This window comes from Aspergillus nidulans, chromosome VI, assembly GCF_000011425.1.
Source record: "Aspergillus nidulans FGSC A4 chromosome VI".
Taxonomy (NCBI): Eukaryota; Fungi; Ascomycota; class Eurotiomycetes; order Eurotiales; family Aspergillaceae; genus Aspergillus; species Aspergillus nidulans.
In genome coordinates this window covers 3,012,329-3,035,003 of record NC_066262.1, presented here as the reverse complement: position 1 = coordinate 3,035,003, position 22,675 = coordinate 3,012,329, and the positions used below count along the sequence as shown (strand labels likewise).

Here is a 22,675-nt window from a genome sequence, read left to right as displayed (position 1 = left end):
TTCCTACCATTACCAAGCATTTGGGTTCGCTCAATACAAGCCGCCTGACCAGTGCACAATAAACCTATGACTATATCAGATTCGAAATTCCCTCGAGTCAACAGGTATTGACTGACTGAACCCCGCTGCCTCATGTCGCGTTACTACAAAAAGCCAAGCGCGGCCTAAGTCTAGGAACCAACGAGGACATTGTACTTGCGGCGGTGCCGGCGTGATAAGGCTCTGAATCGGGGCTAAGCATGCTACGAGCACAGGCTGTGCCAATACCCACCGCGGTACCACGTTGCGATAGCCGCAGGGCTCGAAGTTGGTGTCCCTCCTAGGGCTTGGACAGACAGTCGGCTAACTGGCAGTAGGGGTTACAAACTGTATCCACAAGCCAGCATAGTAACGACGGGATTGGACCATTGTCTGGGACGCCAAGAGGGCCATTGGCTATTTTTGTACCCTGGCATTTGTATGACTGAGCTTCGTCTTCTGCGGTGGGCAGTGAGCGATCTCTTGGCATGACTTGAAAACTGTCGATCGTGCCAGCTTATGGCTCTTTGTCGGCATGGTTCCGACGATGTGGATTTTATTGGTTGTGTAAGCAGAAATTGGATTAACGGTATTAATAGATGCGGGAATTTGAGCTGAATAGGGTACATTAAGCGTGCAGTGCTCAGCCCTGTCCTTCCGCCCCCAACGGTGCCGGTCAGATCTCAACATCAATGCTAAGCCTCCAGCTACATTCTGTTAAACTAAACCATGGTCCTCACTTGTGTCAAAACGGTCTCTCTCTTCTTGACCCCTGTCGTCCCTTCCGCTCCGAAGCCCATCGACCATCCATACCATCATGAACTCTCCCACATCCACCATTAACTTCCCACTCCTCCCAGAGCGAGAACCACCCTACTCTGCCTTTTCAGAACCTAGAAAACGCTTCTATCTCGCCATCGTCACAGCAGCCGGCTTCTTCGGCCCGCTCTGCGGTGCCGTGTATCTCCCCTCGTTGAATCTCTACGAGGATGTTTTCCATGCCCCAGGGACAGTCATTAATGCAACTGTGTCAGTGTATATGGCCGTTTTTGCCGTTGCAGTGAGTGATCACTTCCCTGGCTATCCCGCTTACCTTACCCAATGCCCTAGCCCTGCAGAGAACTATACTGATGCTGTGCGGGACAGCCCTTACTCGGTGCAGCACTATCAGACCTCGGCGGCCGCAAAACAATCTACATCGTCACGCTCGCTAGTTTCCTGATCGCCAATATCCTCCTTTCCACACTTCCGCCCAATATCGGCGCATTATTTATCCTCCGCATCTTCCAAGCCTTCGGCGCCTGCATCGTGACATCCATTGGCGCAGGAACAATAAGCGATATATTCGAGCCCGCGCGACGTGCCTCCGTTCTTGCTATCTTTCTGCTCGGGCCACAGCTAGGCCCCATCCTCGGGCCCTTAATTGGCGGCCAATTCGCAACAGAAGACAAATGGCGCTGGGCATTTGGGTTCCTGGCCCTCGCCTGCTTGCCCGTCTACCTCGCTATCCTGTTCTGCCTCCCCGAGACATTGAGATGTCTAGTTGGGAATGGGGAAGTCTTCAGAACCAGACCGCTTTTTACGCTGCCCCGTCTGCGTCAGAAACCGCTCGTAGACCAAGGCAAATTCCCTAAGCCACCGAAACCGAGTCTGAGGAACTGGATCAACCTCTTGATTCAACCAACGCAGTGCATTGTTTTTGTGAACGGAGCCCTCTCCTTCGCTGGGTTGTACCTTATGTATGTTTCCTTCCCAGATGTCTGGGGCGAGAAGTACGGGTTTAGTACCGCGGAGGTTGGGTATGCATATTTGAGCCCTGGTATGCTTCTAGCCTTTGTCCCCTTTCTCAAGAAAAGCAGCTAATGTGCTCAAGGAATCGCCCTCTTCATTGCCTCCCTCCTAACGGGCCGGTTCTCCGACTGGCATCGCGCACGCCTGGTAAAGGCCACTCCCGACATAAAGATCAAAGCGGAAACACGCCTCCCAATTCAAATTATGGGTTTTGTCATCTCCGCCGCCGGAAAAGTCATGTTCGGCTGGTTCACGCAGCATAAGCTCCATCCTGTTGCTGGGCTTGTTGCATCTGCCTTAGGTACGTTCCCCGACATCCATACTCTAAGAGCAGAAGTAACTAAGATGAACTTGTGCAGCCGGAATCGGAACAGCTATAATTTTCGTAACATCCACCTCCTTTCAGACTGAATGTGCGCCGGCGCAGTCCGCGACGATCGTTGCGTTAGCCGGTTTGCTGAGAAACATTGCAGCTGCGATTGCGGCCGTAATTGTAGATGGAGTCGTGAAGAAAATGGGATATGGTTGGTGTTTCACAGGATTGGGAGCATTGGATGGGATCTGTATCGGTGGGATCGTTTATATTATCTGGAAGGGGTGGAAGCGTGACGAAAAGAGAGAAGGGCGCGGTTGGCTCAGGATTAATTCTTTCAAGGTCTAACATATGTATGAATCGGGCTGATGTTTAGTACGGTTATTGGTTGATGGCAGAGGGTTGGGGAGGTATAAAAAAATATCTGTATGGATTCGTAAATGTTTAATGATAAATGACACCACTCTATTTTCAGCTCTCTAAATCATAGCATTCTCTAAGCCTTAAATTCGATAAAGCTTGGCTGCTCGAATACAAGATCACCAATAGCCGTGAACTGTGTCCAGCGGTTTCAGTGGAATTAAGTTAGGCGAAAATTAAGGCACCATAGCCAGGCCTTAAGCGACGGGTGTATGGCTCCCTCTTACTGCCCGAATAGTCACTTCATTATGATTGACAGCAGCTCAGGGAATACCTACTTCTGCGTTCAATGACTGGGTGCCCAGATGCACTCTCCCACTGAGTTGGACAGACTAAGGACAAATATACCTTAGAGCTTTGCACCCGTCCGTTCTACAATCTTCCATCAAGGGACTGACAAATATGTTCTACATACTTCAGACTACGACTTGTGGTGAACTACAATTTATCCGTACACCGGATCCTGCATCTCATCTCCTGTTGTCGCACATTTGATTAATTCAATGAGTATTCAACCCCACGGCAAGACAGTTAGCACTATATGCCCTCGCACCAAACGTTAACAACGGATGAAGAGTGGTGAGAGCCCGTATGTGACGCTCAAAGATTTCCTCCTATCGCAGTATATCTCAATAAGGATTTTGACAGCCCGAGCATTTCCCTAGGGGCAAGAGAATAACCAAATGGCTGCTGAAGTAAATGTGCTACTTGGTGGCGTTGTCAGGGCGGCAATCTCATGGACTGCGCCGAAGATATCGTCTATCCTTGGCGAATGCGGAGTGGAATGATTCACTAAGACAAGGGAAGTATAATCTGGGAAATACCTGTCGTACATATTTTCGGCTACGGGGGATGATGTGTAACGTCCTCGATTGATATGGCTATGAGATGGATTTAATTGTGGAGATGCTGAATAGAACCAAGCGAATCAGTCCTTTAAGGGAAACAGTCAGCTATACCGACTTTAGCCCGATATTTCTGAAATAATCAGAGGGTTACTGGGCGTGTTATCAGAAGTATGTCAAGGTCAGCGCGCATCAGCTTATCGGAAGAAGTTGAAAAGGTGAGGCTGGGAGATTGAGACTGCCAACTATTACAGGTCAAATATAAGCAAACGGCAATAGGGACCTGTGAATTCATTGACCACAAGTACTTTTCTACTCAAGCTGCGCCTACTTGTTTTGGCCACATCGCTGCGTAGTCAGTACAGCTACATAGATTATTTGTTAGATAGGGCAGAGTGATTGATCACTCAGCATGCTTATCTAATCTCTGTAGCACTCCAGGGCTTTTGTTATGAATATGGCTTAGCGCTTGGAGTTGGAGTAATTGCTTGGAGTTGGAGTAGTTGATACTCCAATATTAAGGGGCTATATAAGATGACACGTGTATCTCCCATCTTTCTGTTCTGTAACTAAGTCCATGAGCTCGCTCCCTCAGACAATGATCACTTAGTTCTCTCTATTCTATGCCAACTTCCTCTGACCAACTGTGGATTTCACTACAGCTTTGATAACCACGACACAAAACACTAAGATTCCAATTTCCACGTTCAGATCCAGGCCTTGCAAGACTGCGGCACCTTGAAAGTTATCTCACAACAATGTCGGCTGATCAATACAACGAACAAGCTATAACTCATAGCTTTTCCACCCCGCCACCTCCACCTCCACCGGAGGATCCCAATCTGAAGGCCTCACCTTTCTCCCAGAGAATCAAGACTGTTCCGATGCCGGGTTTCTCTTTCACTCCCGGTCAACTCCAGCCTCGGTTGCATCGGCAGCGGGAGCGTATTTCATCCACGGCACACTAGCAGATCCGGTTCTGCTCGCCGAAATACTAACTCTGGACAGCGTACCAGAGCTTCGACCATCCCGGATCTTCGGCTACAAGGTAAAGCTATGGGAACAGTATCCTGCCGTTATACCTGTGGACGAGAGTCAGCATGGAGCGGACTCGGACTGTGTCGTTAAGGGATTTGTCTATCGTGTTGAAGCACGCCGAGCGTCTCGCGGAGTACGAAACGGGAAATTACCGGCCAGGAGCTTGTCGGATGGTTTATCCTGACAGCCCCGCTGATGAACTAAAGGCAGACCTACTGAGGACAGGGGTATGTGTTTCAGTAGTTGGAAATATGAATGATTTGAGTGAAAGAAAGTTTGATTTGGGCGTTTGGTTGAAGTCGATGGGTAGGGGCACGACTGTAGGCTCGGATCAGGGAATGAGTGGCTAGTTTCTCTTCTCCAGGAGACGGTGTTACAGTACATAAGGACATTAATAAGGCTACAGATAAACAAACCGTAAAGAGATGGCAACTAGCGTACTGATGGAAATGGGAGCGCTGAGAGAGTGTCTCAAGCTTGTGGACTAGGGACCTTATCCAGGGCAAGCACCTCATGGTTGGATCGTAGTCTCATGTAGCCACTCCATTAACGCCTAGCTGGAAGGGCCCAGAGCAATACAGTGCTGATTTTTTAACGTTTTTGTGATTTATTGACTCAGGATGTACAGCCTAATAATTTGAAGATTTATGTTGATACATGGAGCTTCCCCCTAGTGGGGAATATATTATCTTTCAGTGTCGAATCAAGTTTATAACATCAAAATTCTGTCGCCAGACTAGTACCCATTACAACCTATATACTCATAACAGCACTAAATAACGGTGCTCTGAGTGAAGCTTGCAGTTCTGTTATATGGCGCATTTCACAAGCTAATCCTAAAAATAACCTTCATGAAAAGCCCCGAAATTAGGACAAAACACCCCTTAGCGGCGATGGGGACTACAGCGTGTTGACTAACAGGCGCAGAAACCGCTGGCCATAACTTCGTCCAGTGCACACGGAGCATGCGATAATCCCAAAGCGGACCTACAAGAGTGAGCCAGCTCAGAACCCAGCCATATTGCAATATCAATTTAAAGACGCTAGGTGGCTGGGTCGTATATGGGGTCGTATATTTGCGCCGCGAGTCTGGGCCTAGTTTCGTGCACAGATGCTGGAGTGCGTCCTCAATTATGATTATCGCTGCGTTGGACGCAAAGAAGAAGAGCGTACTCAATGCTTCCTGGTTATCTGACTCGATAAATGCGCCGATGGCGTGTATCAAGCCGGACAGGGTGAATGTGAGACCTAGGTGCACATATCGCTCGAGGATAGATGGACGGCGAAGGCAGAAAACGCGCAGCGTAATGAAGGTGCTGCAGCTTGTTAGTGGCCAACGGACGTTTTGGTGCCATGTCTTGCTGTTTCGATGAGTTTAAGCATTAGCACCAAGGAACCGGAAATCATCCAAAACCCTTACCCCCAAAAACCGCGCACAGTATACGCATCATGAATGCTCCCGAATAACGGTGGCCAGGCCTCCGCGCTGGTCAACCCAAGCAGCACACAAAAGATTGATAGGAAGTGGTACGCGATGTCGATGCAGAGATAGGCATAGAGAAATGTCGGGACAAGGGTCACTATAAGTCTGGCGAACCAGTTGGCACGATCAAGGGTGAAGACGTGAAGTTCCGCGCCTTGACCGAAGTATTGGTCACGAATAGACTGGGGTATGCAGCTCATTATATCAGAAACGAGGCTTATAACCAGTAATTGCCACAATAGCACACACATTTGATACCCGATAAAACCCCACCTGGTGCTCTTTCTCAAGCATGCTGGCGCAGGAGGTATTCTGGCGATCTGGTGCTTGGTCTGAGTCCCTCGAAGGCACGACATGTAAAAGGCCGCCTGGCGGTATCGAGATAGACGGTTCTCCTTCAGCGTTGATCCACGCTTGATTCTGCAGTCGACTCGAGTGATGCAGAGGAGGTTGATAAAATGTAAAACAAACAGGAACACCAAACATGCCAGTCCGTCGCCAGAGCCGCGGTGCGCTCTGGTGCGCGCATTGGAGGCAACTCCCATGAAAGCTAGCGCCACAAACCCTGGAATACTGAAGACGCGGGCCAGTGAAAGCGGGGCTGTTTCGGCCAGGAGTATAAGAACCCAGAGCCAGGAAAAGCTGAGATAGGTAATAAAGTCATTTGTGATTGTCGGCACCAGTCTTGGAGTGTATTTTGCCATTGTAGAATCCCCAGACCTGGCTTCAAACAGTGGAATTTTTCGGGGTATTAAGAAGGGTGAATGCATATAAACAAGTAATAAAGACTGCGATGACGTGACACGAGCTCTGAAAAATCTCATATGCCCTGTAACACCAACTCCGGAGACTAATTGCAACGTCCCATCTTGTTGAGGACATCAGTAAGACCGGATATCACATTGAAGGCTCGGCCAATATGACAAGGTTCTCAGCATTCCCGGAGTTTCAGGGCTCGGAACGTCGTAGAGGTATTGATATTCGTCTGGAACGGGGGATCGCCACAACTTCGATCCCAGTTTGAAGGAATCAACATTTACACCTAAATATGAGGACATGTGAAACAGACGCCGGAAATGGCCACATTTCCACTTGCAACATCCCTTAGCGAACCGCTGCTTTAGCACTCGAGTACGTGCTACATGTCACTATTCTGCACTAGCCAAGCCCTGTTTAGTCTAGAGCAGACTGGTGGGAGAATACTGAAGAAATTAAATACTATTGCTCAGGCAGTTGACCGCCTGCATTTACTTGAAACTTAGGGCATTATATTCTATTGAATAAATATCTCAAATGATATAAATATCTCATAAAAACTAGAGTTCCTACTGTGAATATATATTGATTATATAATTAAAATAGTCTAAGAATTACGTAGGAAAGTACGAAAGCAGATGGTGCTATTAGCTTGCCGTAATCTAGAATAGATTGGATGTACAGGACCTCACGAGAGAAGCATCTTCAGTTGTATGATGAGTACTGGCAGCGACTCTGCCAAAACTTTGGCCTGTTTGCCGGTGCCGTCTGACTAGCAATATCTATGAACAGATGCGACAGTTAGTTGTTCTTGGTTCCTAAAATCTACGGTCGATATCAGTGGTAGTCTCTGAATCAAATATTCCCCGCAGAGCGAGAGCTTCCAGGGCTACGAGGGACACCCTTGATGTTGATGTTCATGCATCTGTAACAGGATCAGGTGTATCGATCTCTCAGAAAGCTTCCCCGACTGGCCATAAGTTATCACTGGACAAACGCAAACGCGAGCAGACTTTTCAGAGCGACCTTCCTAAACACGTTCTGGCTAACCATCTTCCAGACCCAGTCTGCTACCGCGACATTGAGCGCTTCATTCTTAAAGCGACAAGAGCAATACCGCTGCCGAGAGCGAGAATGCGGAATTCTCTCCCTTGAAAGCTATCACAGAGCGCCACCACCCGCATATTGTAGAGCTCATCGCTGCCGAGGCAGGTGTGGAACCGGCCGATGTGCTTGATTTTGAAATGATTCTTTTCGATACCGAAAAGTCCTGCCTAGGCGGATTGATGGAGGAGTTTATATTTTCTCCGCGTTTGGACAACCTTAACAGCCCCTTCTGTGCTACAGCTGGATTGATCGAGTCTAAAGACCCAGATGGCAACCGTGATGTCCTCTGTGCCATCACTGAGTTTAACAATATCGAGGTCCGACCAAAAGTCCAGAAAAGCAAAACACCAATGGCATAATTGCCAGCAGCGCTCTGGGCGGCCGCTCCAACTCCGTGCAAGCGCACTCTCTGGCGTCACCTGCCTATGACTGTTCGACAGCTCGCTTCCCCAACTTGAATGGTACCATCATCATGTCTTGGACTTGACTTCTGGTCTTCCTCAGCTCTACGAGGCCGAACCGTCAAATATTCCTCGTTGAGTCCTTGGTAGTCCTGCGGCCGATACGGAGTGAACCATTCTTCGAGAGAGGTCTTCTTCCAGCGAGGATCGAAATCATGGTCTAGCATGAGAATGTCCAGGTACTGCGTAACAAGACAGAAGGGCCCTGTAAGTATTTGCATACAGATGGTTTGATTCAATCACTCAGAGTGTGCTAGGGCGTGATAGGTGTGATGAGGTGGGACTGTCTTACGGAGATATAGTTATAAATATACGGGTGCTATTTACCCTGTTTAATATATCGCTTACTGGTCCAAGAGTTGAAGGGCCGCCTCCAGCACCACTTCCTCCTTAGTAGCGACTTCCAGCCATCCGTTCAGGAAGGCAAAGCCCTGAAGCGCTTGAGGTTACGCGGCCAGGGTGTGAATGCAGAGTGGGTGTGACTTGGAAATATGATCGAAATAGTCTCCTTCAGCTGCCAGCCTTGGAAAAATGAGGCGACGGTAATGCCATTTTATGCCAATTTGGCCGTTGACCGTTCTGTTTTCGTTCTGTAGGATCGAAGGGTGTATTGTGCAGGATGAGCAACCGTGCATTTGCTTGCTAAGCTGGCTCGCATGCTGATGTTGATTCTCGAAGTCTCTCGAGAGAAGGGCCGCCCAGTGACGAGTTAGGGAATTGATGATATAATTGATACAGAGCTCCGCAATTGCATTTCGAGGAGTTGAGACTCGACGTGTTTTTTTACAGCTGCTGTGCTTCACTTGACGTTTTTAAGTTTGCAGAGCAGGTATGTGCAAAGTATGGGATGCCTAAGATTAGATATAAGTATGCTTTAGGTATAGTTTATTTGTCTAGTATAGTGCATATCATTGATGTTATAAGCTGGATAGTATACCTACTAGTATATGTATATCAGCTATGTTTCGGTCTTAATTACCAAGGGCCGTCAATGCTGGTTGAATAGCTAAATAAGCGCACTAACTGCCAGCCTTTGTCTGCTCTCCACAGCATGCTGTTTGGGACAGCAAGTCCTCAAAGGAATTCGTGGCGTTGACCACGTAAAGCGCTAAACGAGCTCTTAGGTGAGGCAGAGTTCGACAAGGCTAACAAAGGTAACCAAGAGTTGTGATGCTTTAGAGCACTGTATATCGTCGTGGTCTGCTCTTTCGCCTCGCACCTAGAAGGACAATTGAGGGCAATCTGAGTCACCCGGTAAACTATCAACTGCGCTAACAGACCGTCCTATATCTCGCCTTTCCGCGTCTAATAAGACGAGACTCTCGACTAGTCTAGATCTCCTAGATCTTCCAGATCTCCCAGATCCACCAGGAGCATTCTGATCTTCCAAACTCTATACACCGTGCTGCATCGTACGGCTGACACATTAGACTCCCAGCAATGGCAGAGATACATCCAGTGGAGTTGCATTCTATATGATACTGGGGACAGACAAAGACGCTTTCCAAAGTTCCAGGAGAAATACTAGGCTAGCACATGTATTAGCCGCTTTCCGACAAAGATAGGAAATCGGGTTTCATGCCTGTCTACTTCTAGCGAGGCAAAGACCATCCGTAGTCGAAACGTGGGCTTTACTATACTGTGGTCTTCTGATTTTTGAGGGGCGGTTATTGAATACACCTTTGATTTGGATCGCTCTCCTTGTCAGCAGCTGTTTGATTTACCGCGTCAGACTGTGAGATTGTCATTTTATTCCATTTCTATATTTGGAATTCCAGAAAGAAAAGCGCCTCACATAGAACGACTTCCTGCCCTGCCGTCAATACTATTCGGGTTGGGCGCAAAGAATGGCTTGTCCATGTTTCCTTCGAAACTGCACATATTCGGCACATACTACATGTTTTTGCCAGAGTGGTATCCTGCCGTATTTACAAGTGACGAGGCTCGGGCTCGTATGATTCCCATAGTGGCTCGTCCGTCGGATCTGTTCTGATGATGGGCCAGTGCTTCTACTCACCATGGCATTGCGGAAAACAGCTCATCTGCGCATTTGCGCATCGCAACTTAAAGGATTACAGGTACATCAAGCTCCAAGAAGAAAACATCAAAGATGAGCAAAGGTTTGTCTGCGGCCGCGAGTTCGCAAAGCCGCTTACCTGGAAGGAAAGACTACCTCAAGGCGCGTCAAAAAACCCATCAGTGCCGTCAGAGTTAGGTCTACAGTCTACATGAACAAGAAATTGCCGTTGCATGAGCGACAAGGGGGGTTGATGAGGCCAAGGAATAATTTGTATCGTTAGAGGAAGGAACTGGTTTTGCTAGGAGATCGCGCCAAAGCTCAGAAATGTTGTACAAGCTTGTTAAATGTCCACAGCACCCCAAGCAATTAGATCAGCCCAAGCGAGTGAAAGACGCCGCAGCAGCTGAGCGAGACGAACCGGAAGTCTAAGGAGATGGAGGCTCAGACACCAAGCTCGGGGAAACATTGTATATTCAGCCATTAATAATTTATTTATCAGAAGAACGTCAGCGCGAGCATGATTTGCTGGCTACTGACCAAACCAAGCTCAGGTGGCCCTTGAGCATCCTAATTCTCTGCTTAACTTTTGATTGATTGCTGGTATCTGTATTATCAACCCGGAAGGTCTGCATGCATCAGAGGTAAATGTGTGCATAACATTGCCTATTCCCTGCGTAACTCAAGAATAGTGTATATTTCCAGGCCAATCTAGGCTCCGTTGATCTCGGCAACATGGTCTGTCACCAAACAAGTCCAGTCATCGGTGCCATAGTATACAGTGTACTGGTCATCAGCTGTTTGGCCTCCGCTAAGATCGTCGCCAAACTGCCAGAACAAATCACCTGCCATCCCAGTTGCGGCCAAAGAAGTATCCTGCCAGTCCAAATCGTTGGTACAATGGTTATTCTTGATTCCGTATTCCTCAAACAGGCACGGCTTGTCGAGAGTATCGCAGATTGCGGCGTGGTCTTGGACCCATTGGTTTCCCCAGGAGTTATCGCTCACGCCCCCTAATGTCATTTCTGATTAGCGCAAGACAAGCAGAGCAGGAGAATGAAACATACAGTCGGTAGTATAGAGATGCAAGGTGCCAAAGTCGATATCAGGAATAGCCAGATTCAGAGCAAAATCATTTCCTTCGGTGGTGGTATAGGGGTACTCGCTGCCTCCATCAAGACCCATTCCCTCTAGAACACGATTAGCGGACCATCGACAATCAAATCACAAGACTTCAAGTGAACGTACCATCACCAATTGCCACCAGATGATTAGAATCGATAGCCTTTATAAATGCACTCGTTTCTGTCGCCCATTTGTTGATAATAGAAGTATCACATGACGCACAGCGCGGCTCGTTCCCAAGCTCCTAGGCCAGAATAGCAGTTGAATCCACATATCTGGAGACCACTGCCTCTATATAAGCCTGATATGCTGCCTGAATATTGGCATCAGTATACCAGCTTGTCTTACTGGTGCCGCCATATGCCGTAACGTAGGCATTCATTCCGCCGTAATCATCCCAGTTGTTCACCAACGGGATGATTAACTTGATCCCTTCATTTTCCGCCGCCGTAACAACAGCATCCAGACGCTGGAGGCCGTACCCTCCAGTGTTGATAGTTGAAACACCGTCCGCATGGAGCTGAAAGTAGACAGTGCCATCAGCAGGGACGGTGTTCACATCGTTAAAACCCCAGACACGCAGGAGCTTGAGGCCCGATTCCGCCAAATGGCTCATGGCAAGGTTGACATCGGCGTCATCAGTAAGAAATGGGAGCCAGTACGCGTTAGTCCCGGCAAAGTAGCCGGTCTGGCCATCAATGACAAAGTTTAGCCCGTCGACTGAAGGATTTGAGCCCGATTGTCTGGCAACCGGAGTTGCCAGAGCGAGAGATGCGATAGTTGGAAGAAGGGTCAGAGAGTACTTCATCGTGTTATTTGGTGTTTCTTTGGGTTGTTGGTCAAGGCGATGGTTTTCTGACTTACAAAAGCCACCTTGATTCTCTATCGCTTTATAGCCCCCTTGGATCAAACAATCTGCAAGAGGATTGCCTCTTCTATCAAGCAACTTTCCTTGCAACTTAATTTTTTCCGGGTTAGCTTGTCCTGGTTTCAGGATGGATTTCACGGGATATTACATAGTTTGTCCTCAATCGTATTACAGCACCACACCCGGGTCGCAAGTAGCGCATGTACCCATTCAGGTCCAAGGGAGAAAGATCGGCACGGCCTAGGAGATATTTCTCAGACCACGCCGCGCCAAGAGCTGTGCTCCAATTCCTGAAAGTGGATGTCCCCCAGACTTTCTCCGCAGACCGTTTGATAATGTCGTAGACGAGCTACAAATGGCCCTAAAGGTTCGGAGACCCGGAGATATTGGCGCCAAGACTGCCTATTTGAGGTATACGACGCGGAAATCCGTGTTTAACGAAGGCCAACGTCAACGCTAAAACGGGTGAAGGCATTATTTTCGATCTTGCTGCAACTCGATGACATCTGACTGTGTTGAGGAAAATTGCCTGCTTAGGAGAAGCAACGTCCCGCAATACGCTTCTGTGCGTCTGCCCGCATCTCATCTTTATGCGCAACAGACCGTGACCGGTGGTCATGAGCCCTATTTTTCCCGCCACTCCCGGGGACGTTGACCTTCCGATACCCGGGCCCGAAAAAGGTATCAATACAAAGAGTATACGTCCCAAACTTTATTATAGAATTCTATAGGGGTAGTTGCACGGCAGAACCCTAAGTACTCCCCGCCAGGATTCTTAACGCCCACCAAGAGGAAAACTGGTCTATTGCGGCATCTTCCGTTTCAGTCCCGGTTTCATCAACCCTAAACCGCTTCTAGTGCGGCTAGTTGTAAGGTCTTAGCTGACCAAGGTCTCTGAGACTTCATCGGGGATCTTTTAGGCCCTCGCCGAGTGCATGCGCCAGATGTCATCTATGGTACTATGGGTATGCTGAGCAGTGTCAATACTTGTTATTATATCTGATAGCTCGATGCGATTAGTGGTTCGTACCGGGTGCCCGGTTGCGGGAGTTGAAGAAAGAGGTGAGGTTGTGGGTTAATGGGCCGAGTATAATGCTTTCCACTTGCATTAAGATGTATTTTTGTCGTATCAATCCTCTTATCTGCTGGACGTAACTAGGAAAACTGGAATCTCATGTTAGCCAGCCCTGCCCACTTTTTGTAATCTCCTAGACTCCATTCTAGCGGCTTCTTTCTAACGGCTCCTGTAATATTTAGCAGCCTTGTTCTTGTCAGATCACCGGGTCAATGCCGTATACTATATTACAGAATAGTACCATCTCTTTCTACTGGAGCCGCTTCAGGGCAAGTGAGACCTGAAATATAATAAGGCTTTGGTGTAGAGAACAGATGATTGACAAGATAAAAATACTTCATATATTGATTCTGCTCCAGTCACTTACCTTGCTAGAACATGCTCTACTGGCCTATTCTACTGTATAAATGCCTGTATACTAGTATCAGCTGTCATAAACTTATAAGCCATTTTTGCTGTATTTGTATACAGAGTTGAATGGTGTCGCTTCCAAGTGTTGCGGAACGTGGTGGATGTCCCCTGCACAATAGCGTCCAACTCGATCGAGGAAGACATGATTTAGTTCTCAACGCTGCTACGGTGACTAAATAACTCTGCACAATTCTGAATAAAATCAAGGCCATATGCATCCAAATTCGACTGAACGAAGTTTGTGCCCCCCTCTTCTCTCCGACTACACCCAAGCTTTAGATAGCCTGGACATCAACCCAAAAGCGCGTGTCATCGGTCTTGTAGACGGAGTTACTGTCGATCTGCTGCTGGATCCAGTAGACAGCACTCTTATAGTCTATGAGATGGCATCAGTAACCTGAGAATAAGACAGCATACCGAGTAAAGACGGGTCAATTACTGTTAATATCATCCGTATTCGGATTACTCAATCCGCTTGCACCATTGCGGTGCCCTGCAAACCACAGGTCGACGCCGTAGTATCCCTGGCAGTCCCAGCGGGACGCGACATCGGCATAGACATTCGAACTGGGCACATACATCAGAGGCGGGATCTTTAATTGCAGGGTTTGGGAACGGGAAACTCATACTTCAGTATAGCGCCATTATTCCAGTCAGCCTCAGACTGACCGGCCAACCCATACCTAGTGGCACAGACACGGAGCATGCCCCAGTTCTGCTTGAAAAGACCGAAATTGGCGGCATCATAGGTCTTCCCATCACCGTAGGTGTAGTCGGTTGTCATTCCCTCTCTAGGACCCTTGTAAAACTTGTAATCTGTAGAGTTGGATATATGCTAACTTACGTCTCAAGCATGGCAATTGCAAGATCAAGGGTGTTTCCACCCGCATTCAAAATAGCCTGCTTGCGCTGCCCGAGTCCGGACACAGTGTAGGAACCGCGGTCTGCCCTCTTGGTCATGTCCGTCGTGGGGGCTGCCAGAGCTCCCAAGGTGAGGACAGACGAGACAAATATTTGGAGGCCTTTCATACTGTTGACTTAAATCTGAATTGTTGACGCGCGGTGTCAGGTGGTTACTGTCAAGAACTGGCAATGAGGGATGTTGGCCCTTTTATAACTTTTTCCAGACGGAGCTCATCAGAAGACATTCGCTGGTATCTTGATCAAGTTAGACAAAATAACTTACAAAGTTTATGCAATCCTTGGCACTACATAGTCGTTCATCATGAAAGCTTCCCCGGTTGCGGGGATAGAAACAATATCCGAGGATGGAGAAGTCTGCCTCAGCTAACTAGAATAGGCACGGATTTCCGCCTCGCCCTCTCTACTGATTAATTGCAGACTCGACAATAGCAGCTAATTTAATTGCATCGAACTTAATCAGGTTGCGTTTTCTAGCCCCCAGTGCAAGATCTGCCGATATAGTACTAAAATCTTAACTCATGTCCTTATTGCTGATACTTGGTGAACCCACTTGAAGCTGATATTCAAGACCACAACATGCGATAGATGATATCTTCACCGCAAATGCATCCATAGTATGTTCATTCTTCACTTGCTGTAGTATTATGTATATAATACCGGTACCAGTCATTATCTGTCTCGAAATGAGGCAAACTGTAGATCCGAAGTGGCATGGCGGATCACACCGTAGAACTACAGTGGATGCCCAACCCTATCCTTGTGATTATTGTGTAGTATTCAAGTTCCGAAGCCGTAGCTCCTTTGGAAGAGATCTGCCTCTGATTGCGCAGAGATTTTAGGCAGGCTGGGTTGATTTGACTGTTCATTGGCGCTCAAGAATCCGGCAGTCGCCGGACAATCCTGCAGCCCCAAGATTTGCCTCCTTGACGAAATTGTCCCTTCTTTCCGCATATTCTCCGTCCGAACGTCATATTTACGGGATTACTGCTGTGGCGTTGACCACGGCTCCATACCCTTACCGCGCTGCTTCTGCCACAACTACTCCCCAACGACTCTGAAGTCGAGGAGATGTCTAGGAAACTTGAATGCAATAATCTGGAATAGGCACGGTCCATGGCCCTGTCCGGATCAGTCCTGATATGCCGCGGTCACTTAGTAGCATACGTTCACCGCGAGTCTGTCCATTTGACGTGGATGCTGGATCGAGCCGTAGGTGCGTGTCAACCCTAGCAAGAACAAGTCACAAGATGTGACAAAGTCAGCGGATACTGTTCATTTGGAGAGAATACCAACCAAGGCGGATAGAGAAGGCGAAACAGCCGATACTGTCTTTGCCGACGCGGATCATCTTCATCGCCTCCCCGGTCAAGCGCATATTGATAATCGCGTGCTGGCCATAAGATTGTCGAAACCTTCGAGTTCTGACGATTGGGAACCACAACATAAAAGATAGACACACCAAACTATTTTCTTTCTAGACCCCTATCTCACCGATGATGCATCCATCCTACCCATCGCGCTATTTTGGTGCTGTGGAAGCTGTGTCAGCAGAAGCGGGCCCTTGGGGACGTGATGGAGGGCTATCCTATACTGGTCAATCTTATGGCGTATCCGGATAGAGCTGCAATTAATGATTTGATATAGAAACCACGGCACCCGTGAGTAGTGGTGTCAAATGTGATGAGATGATGCGGATAGCAAACGAATTTGTACGCAGATTCTGAGATAAGTAGCCTTCGCTCTACAAGTGGTATGGTGAAGTTCATTACTTTACTTATCCATAACTGAAATTATTATGATAGCATAAATGCCTGTGAAGATACGGAGGCAATAAGTCTGGATGGTATGCCAACCGGCAGAATCTGACTGCTTGCCGTGCCTATAATACGACATCGTCACCAATAGTCTCACGAATTACGGAGAATCATGCCATGTTTCTCGAGAGATTCATGACACAGATTCTGAATAATAATCACTAGTAATCTCCCAATGCCAACCAGAGTGGAAAGTCAGGTGAATAAGGTTCTATTTTTCACCGTCCTTAAGCCCTAACCATTATACACGTCCGTCTAGATATTACCACTCCATAAATATCATCTTCACACACATCTACACCACGTTTTTCCCACTTCGTCGCTTTTCCCGACCTGCACCGAGTCCAGTGACTGCCGGCCCAGCGAAGGCTCGCGTCACCCCCCTTCTATATCCCAGCTCCATATATTGGGAATGACTAGAGGTAAATTACCTATACTATACCAAAGTCACAAAAGATGTATTGGCGCCGGCCATCTAGAATACGCTAGGATCATCAAACCGCTACCTTGCCAATTGGATATTTGCCTTTTTTTGCGGGGTTACCTCTATATATATGCCACTACCACTATCAACGTCTTGGTCGGGTGCCATCCTTACACGATGAGCCAGATATATTATTAAAGCAACCAACCTAACGTATCGTTGTGTCTTTCCTAAAGGCAGGTACAGTTGCACTGGTAGAATTTGACAAAGACAACGCCGCCATCATGTCCTAGTCTGATATGGCTGACGGCCAGAGACCTCCTTACTCAGCATTATCCACCACCCTTACAATATCGGCCATACCTAGCGTTAGAAATCCTATCTTGGACCAGAAGAGGCAACTAGAAGACTATAAAACGCCTATACACACAGTACTCAAGTGACTACGACATTAATACATTTCGTTCCTGGGAGACACCGCACGCGTCACGAAAGCCAACATATGAAGAACTACTCAGCCAAAGAGTGCTAACCCTCTTTGGAGAGCCAAGTTCTGACTAGCTTACCGGCTGTCACAACACTAGTAACCACAAATGTCAACCAGAGGAGGTTCCTCCTTACTAATCAATGTTCAGCACAACGTTCGCTTGCATATCTGTTTGATGCTTTACACCGTTTGTATGGCAAGGATATCTGTTTGGTGACTCATACTGTTTGTATGACAAGGATATCTCCTGCATAAGCGAAAACCTTCTTTTTGAAGCCTTGGAAAAGGTATAAATTGCCTATACAGATCGTAGTTAGGAGATCAAGACCTTCAATTCAATCGTCCGTTATAGACATTGAGTACATAACCACCTCAACAATTAGACACACAATAGCTTCGTAGAATGTCGGGGCATACTGTCTGTCCTATGGCACCGCCTGCCCCTAGGGGTCAGCTCGCTTAGTCATTATCTGGTAAGCTAGGTTTGGTTTGGTTTGGTTTTGGTTTGGTTTGGTTTGGTTTTATTATTTAACGTCACTCGGCGGATCACGGGGCCCACGTGATCTGCGGCCTCCCAGGGGGCATCTGGACGTGCTGTCTAAACAGAACTCCCTAAAACTAGCTAGATACAGGTTTGAAGCAGCAACTATGGACAATATATGTTGGAAATGAGCGGAAGAAGCATCCGGCGCTACCCTGGCCTGGTCTTCGAGGGCAGATGCCCGTTTTGACTACCTATAGATTGGGGGGAGGGGCCGTACCCTTTATCCAGGTAGATGTGTGGACTGTCGCACTATCAAGCGCTCCGGCGGGCCCAGTTCGGGCATATATCCTTGAAGAAGGATGATTCTTGCACGATGCGGCTGAATTCTTCAGCCCCGGCAGCTGTACTTAAGAGCCAGTCTATTGTTTTTGACGGGCCGTCCCTTATGCATCTCCATCTATCTTTCCAGCGCTTTCTGGTGTATGGGCAGAAGAAGAAGTGTACTGGGGTCTTGGTCTTGCCACAAGAGCAGCTCTCCAGGTAGTCTGAGTGGTTGAAGCGCTGGTGGTATGCCGTAAAGTCTCCGTGGCCTGTACGGGCGGCGACGAGTCGGCCAAGTACCCAACGGGGAAGCTTGTGCTCGCGGGTGCGGCTTTCCTTTGTATGGGGTCTGATATCCAGGGTCTTGTAGGCTTGGGGTGCCTTACTAGCATATGCTGTATATGCCTCTGTACGAAGCCACTGTTTTGCCTCCCGTCGTAGGTATGCAGGGGATGGGGGGATGTTAGGGCTGTATATAGAGGACCCAAGCTTTGCAAGCTTGTCTGCCAGCTCGTTCCCAGCAATCCCAGAATGGCCTGGGATCCAGCGGACTTGAAGGGGCTTCCGTGGCCTGGTTAGGATTGAGGGAGCTTCCAACCACTGGGTAGCAAGCTGGCCGAAGGACTCTGACAGTCCATGCCTATGCGGAGTTGGCCTATAGCTTGCTAGCAGGGAGGCTGCTGCTAGGTTGTCTAGGAGGATAACTAGCTGGGTAGAGTAACCTACACATGGTTGTCCCAGGGCTGCGCGTAGGCCTTCTACAGCGCCCATGATTTCTGCATCATAGACCTCTGTCCTGGGGCCCGCGGGGCCATGTCCCTTGGTCACCAGGATAGGGCCAAAGTAGATTGCATAGCCATATCCTGCCCCTTGGCCAGTTCGCGAGCCGTCTGAGTATACTGATATCTGTAATGGGGCGGGGCTATAGTCTTTGTTGTCTGTTGGAAGCATGCGTAGGGGAGGGAGAGGCAGCCCTATTATGGTGCGCTCTGGCAGGGGGCTAAGGAGGAGCTGGAGGATCCTTTTAAGCCTGGTCTTGGGCCTGCTTGTGGTGGCCTCTGCAGCTATTTGGGCAATTGGGTGTTTAATATCAAGGCTCATGTATCTCACTACTGCCCTTTGGAGGATGCTGTTGAATAGAGCCTCTGGGTCTGGTAGGTCTGCTTCGCGGAGCAGAGCTGCAGTAGGGGTGGTCTTGTAGGCTGGGATAATAGCCAGGGCTGCTGTACGGAAGAGAGAGAGCAGGGAGTTAACAACCCATTGTTGTCTTTTTCCTGTATAGAAGACTTCTGCCCCGTACAGAGCTGTTGGGAGAACATACTGTATAACTGCTGCGCGCATGGAGGCCACTGGACAGCCACGCTGGGTATTGCTAAGTCTCTTTAGGTGCTGGGCGAGTTGTTTCCCGCGGCTAAAGACCCAGTTAATGTGGGCTTTAAAAGTAAGCTTTGTATCCAGAAGAACTCCTAACCAACGTGTATATAGGGATGGTGTAATCTCCCCTATACCAGGTAGAGTGACTATAGGGAAATGCTGCTGCTGCTTTTTAGAGAAGTGTTGTATCTCTGTTTTCTCTATTGAGAAAGGGAGGCCTGTCTCTGTCCCTAGGACAGTAATTTGCTTATAGGCCTCTACCAGTTGTTGTGAGCTCTCTTCCAGGGTATTCCCAGTTAGTAATATACCTATGTCATCTGCATAGCAGAAGGAGCTCTCTAGGGTAGAGACTATTCTTGCTGCATATAGTAGGAAGAGTATTGGGGATAGGGGGGATCCCTGGGGGAGTCCACCTTTGATTGGTGCTGTAGCGGTGCTTTCTTTGATATGAACAGATACAGAACGGCCAGTAAGCCAGTCCTCAAGTAGCTGGAGTAAGCCTTTATGCCATCCTTGCAGGCGTAGGTGAGAAAGGAGCCGTTGGTGTATGACAGCATCAAATGCCCCTTTCATATCTAGTAGGAGTAATGAAGCATCCTTTCCCTGTTGAAAGGCCTCCTCTACCCTGTGTACAAGGACCTGGACCAGGTCAATGGCAGACCATCCTGGCAAGGCCCCAAAGTGGCAGGGGGCTAGCAGGTCTGCCTGAATTGCTCTTACAGCCATCTGCTGTGCTAGAAGGCGCTCGAGGCCTTTTCCTAGGGTAGAGAGGAGGCTAATTGGCCGCCAAGTGTTGAGTTGGGTATAGTCCCTCTTTCCTGGTTTTGGTAACATTATTATTCTTTGCTGACTTCAGGCTTAGTGGAAAGCAGCCTTCCTCTATACACCTGTAGTATAGTTGTGTGATTGTGTCTCCTAGGACAGGCCAAAGCTCCCTCTAAGCAGTGGTGGCAAGTCCGTCCTCCCCGGGGGCAGACAGGGGTGGGGCACAGAGAGCGGCCCAGCAGTGTTCTTTTGTTGGCAGGTGTACTGGGCCCAGGGGCTTGTTTGGGGGTCCCTCTTCTGTTTGATTTGGAAGCAGGGCCCCCTTCTCTAGGAGGTGACTGAGGAAGGCATTTGCTTTGCCCTGCGGGGTAGAGACCTGAGCCCCTTGTACATTCAGGGGAGGGGCAGCAAGCTGGTCTGGATGTCTAATCCATTTAGCAAGTTTGAATGCGTCTGTAGGTGCTGTGGCTTGTTCGATCTGCTGCTTCCAGTATTCAGCCTTTGCCCGTACGATGGCCTTCCGGAGTTGTTTATAGTCAGGGTTTTGTTGATATCTTGTTTGGTGTAGTATGTCTGTTAGTTCTGGAGTCTACCATGGGGTCCTGGGGAGTCTGCAAGTATTGTATCTTGATGCGCCTTGAATTGCTAGCTGGGATATCTGGACCAGTTGCTCGGCTAGTAGGTTAATTGGTAGGGTTGGGTCAGGCGGGCTTGCCAGGGTTCTGGCTTTCTCCCAGTTGGTAGAGCCAAGCTTGTGAATAGGAGAAGGCTCGTCTTGCTCCAGTATTATTCCAATTGTTGCATGGTCGCTTGGAGTCTTTAGATGGTCTTCCACTAGGGCCCTTAGTGGTATGTTAGAGAAGACTAGGTCTAGGGTATTTGGTCCACGGGTAGGGGTGCCTGGCTCGAGGCGAAGTTCCAGCTCGTGGGCATCAAGCCAGTCTAATAGTCCTGTTGCGCCAGGTGTGACAGTATGAGACTCAGTATCTGGCTGCCAGAATGGGTGCCGGGTATTGAAGTCTCCTGCTAGGATGGTGTTCTCTGGTGGGGTATATCCTAGGAGTGTGGAAAGTGTAGAGGGTGTTGAGCCAGCACCAGCAGGGGCAACTGGGTTATTAGGGGGCCGATAAACATTGATAATAGTAAGGCCTGCCGTGTAGATTGTGGTGATATCCGGAGAGATAGGTTCCGGGAGGGAATGGGCTGGGAGATCCCTTCATATATATGTTAGAGTTCTGGGCCTGGCAGTCCATTGGGTTGGGGGACTGAACAGCTGATATTGTGGGTGGGTCTTGGTTAGGTGTTTTGCTGTATTTGTCCAAGGTTCTTGGACAAGGATGATATCTGCTTCAAAGGAGAGTAGCAGGTCATGTGCAGCGCCCCCCCTTCCTATATTGGCTTGTAGAATTTTCATAGTTCAGGGGAGGGCAGGGTTTGGTTTAAGAGCTCCTGGGTGAGCTGTCTTGTAGGCTGGCTTGTAGTTTGGGTACTGTCTGCTTGTTGTTTAGAACTTTCAGCTTTCTTCTGTTCCTGTTGGAAGGCAAGCCGGCCAGCCTTGCGGATAGCAGCTAGAGCATCCTTTCGAGAGGCGGGTAATAATGTTCCTCTGGACATGGGGTCTGGCTGGGCATTTTGGGAAGTCTGCTGCATGTGGGCCGCAGCAGTTGATACACTGTACATGGCAGTTATGATCTTGTTTTGAGGATCCGCAGGAGATGCATCGGTCACTAGAGCGGCAGGCCCTTGTATCGTGGAAGCGGTAGCATCGGGTGCATTGCAAAGGCCTTTGCTTGGGGCGAGTGGGCCTTGATAGGCCAGACAAGCCAAAGAGTTGCAGGGGGTGTTGTAGCTTTTTTGGAAAGGCTATGACTGCTGTGATAGAGTCCCTCTCTACTGGGTGTTTTGAGAGCTTGGCCATGAGAGGCTTAATGCCAGTAATGCGCTCTGCTTCCATGCTAATGTCTGTAATTGTTGTATCTATCCATCCATCTAGGGACCAGAGTTGTTTTGGGATCCGGGAGACAATAACCTGGTGGTACTCTGTTGGAATTTCAAAGTACCCATCCCCAGCTAGGCTTGCAGCCTTCTCTGATAGTAGGAAAGCCTTGCCCTGTTCTGTTGTAGTGATTGCATACCTGGTTAATATTACTTGTACCTGTGTGATCCCGTCCGGAACCTTCCCAGCAAGGGTGACCCGGATGCCATGTGGTCCAATAGCTCGGAGGCTGGAGGAGGCCGGGAGGCGGAGGAAGATGCGGTGGTCAGTCTTGTTTGACTGCTTCAGCCTTCGTTGTGCTGTTTGCTTGGCTTGCATATGGTGTTCAGGGGCAATAGTTTGCCAGTTCCCCTGGCCA

At 48.6% G+C, this 22,675-nt stretch overlaps 6 protein-coding genes across 6 annotated transcripts, besides 1 other annotated feature; 1 reads left to right on the top strand and 5 right to left on the bottom strand.

Annotated features, from left to right (window-relative positions):
• Positions 1-22,675: part of a sequence feature (contig 1.47 3364..137873(-1)) that runs on past the window's edge.
• On the top strand, positions 836-2,470 carry ANIA_02707 (uncharacterized protein; the record flags this gene model as incomplete). Its single annotated transcript, XM_655219.1, has 4 exons — positions 836-1,078; positions 1,165-1,837; positions 1,892-2,110; positions 2,169-2,470. 4 exons carry the CDS (start codon positions 836-838, stop codon positions 2,468-2,470), a joined length of 1,437 nt encoding a protein of 478 aa, XP_660311.1.
• Positions 5,187-6,612, bottom strand: ANIA_02708 (wax synthase family protein; the record flags this gene model as incomplete). Its single annotated transcript, XM_655220.1, has 3 exons — positions 5,187-5,231; positions 5,417-5,786; positions 5,846-6,612. The coding sequence occupies 3 exons, from the start codon at positions 6,610-6,612 to the stop codon at positions 5,187-5,189; spliced, it is 1,182 nt and encodes a 393-aa protein (XP_660312.1).
• On the bottom strand, positions 10,961-12,182 carry ANIA_02709 (protein eglE; the record flags this gene model as incomplete). Its single annotated transcript, XM_655221.1, has 4 exons — positions 10,961-11,262; positions 11,317-11,439; positions 11,498-11,554; positions 11,723-12,182. The coding sequence occupies 4 exons, from the start codon at positions 12,180-12,182 to the stop codon at positions 10,961-10,963; spliced, it is 942 nt and encodes a 313-aa protein (XP_660313.1).
• Positions 14,004-14,757, bottom strand: ANIA_02710 (uncharacterized protein; the record flags this gene model as incomplete). The annotated part of the gene is made up of 4 exons (XM_655222.1): positions 14,004-14,104; positions 14,168-14,295; positions 14,358-14,519; positions 14,573-14,757. The coding sequence occupies 4 exons, from the start codon at positions 14,755-14,757 to the stop codon at positions 14,004-14,006; spliced, it is 576 nt and encodes a 191-aa protein (XP_660314.1).
• Positions 18,174-20,390, bottom strand: ANIA_02711 (uncharacterized protein; the record flags this gene model as incomplete). The annotated part of the gene is made up of 2 exons (XM_655223.1): positions 18,174-19,648; positions 19,865-20,390. 2 exons carry the CDS (start codon positions 20,388-20,390, stop codon positions 18,174-18,176), a joined length of 2,001 nt encoding a protein of 666 aa, XP_660315.1.
• On the bottom strand, positions 20,911-22,635 carry ANIA_02712 (exonuclease/endonuclease/phosphatase family protein; the record flags this gene model as incomplete). The annotated part of the gene is made up of 4 exons (XM_655224.1): positions 20,911-21,524; positions 21,812-22,184; positions 22,216-22,431; positions 22,477-22,635. 4 exons carry the CDS (start codon positions 22,633-22,635, stop codon positions 20,911-20,913), a joined length of 1,362 nt encoding a protein of 453 aa, XP_660316.1.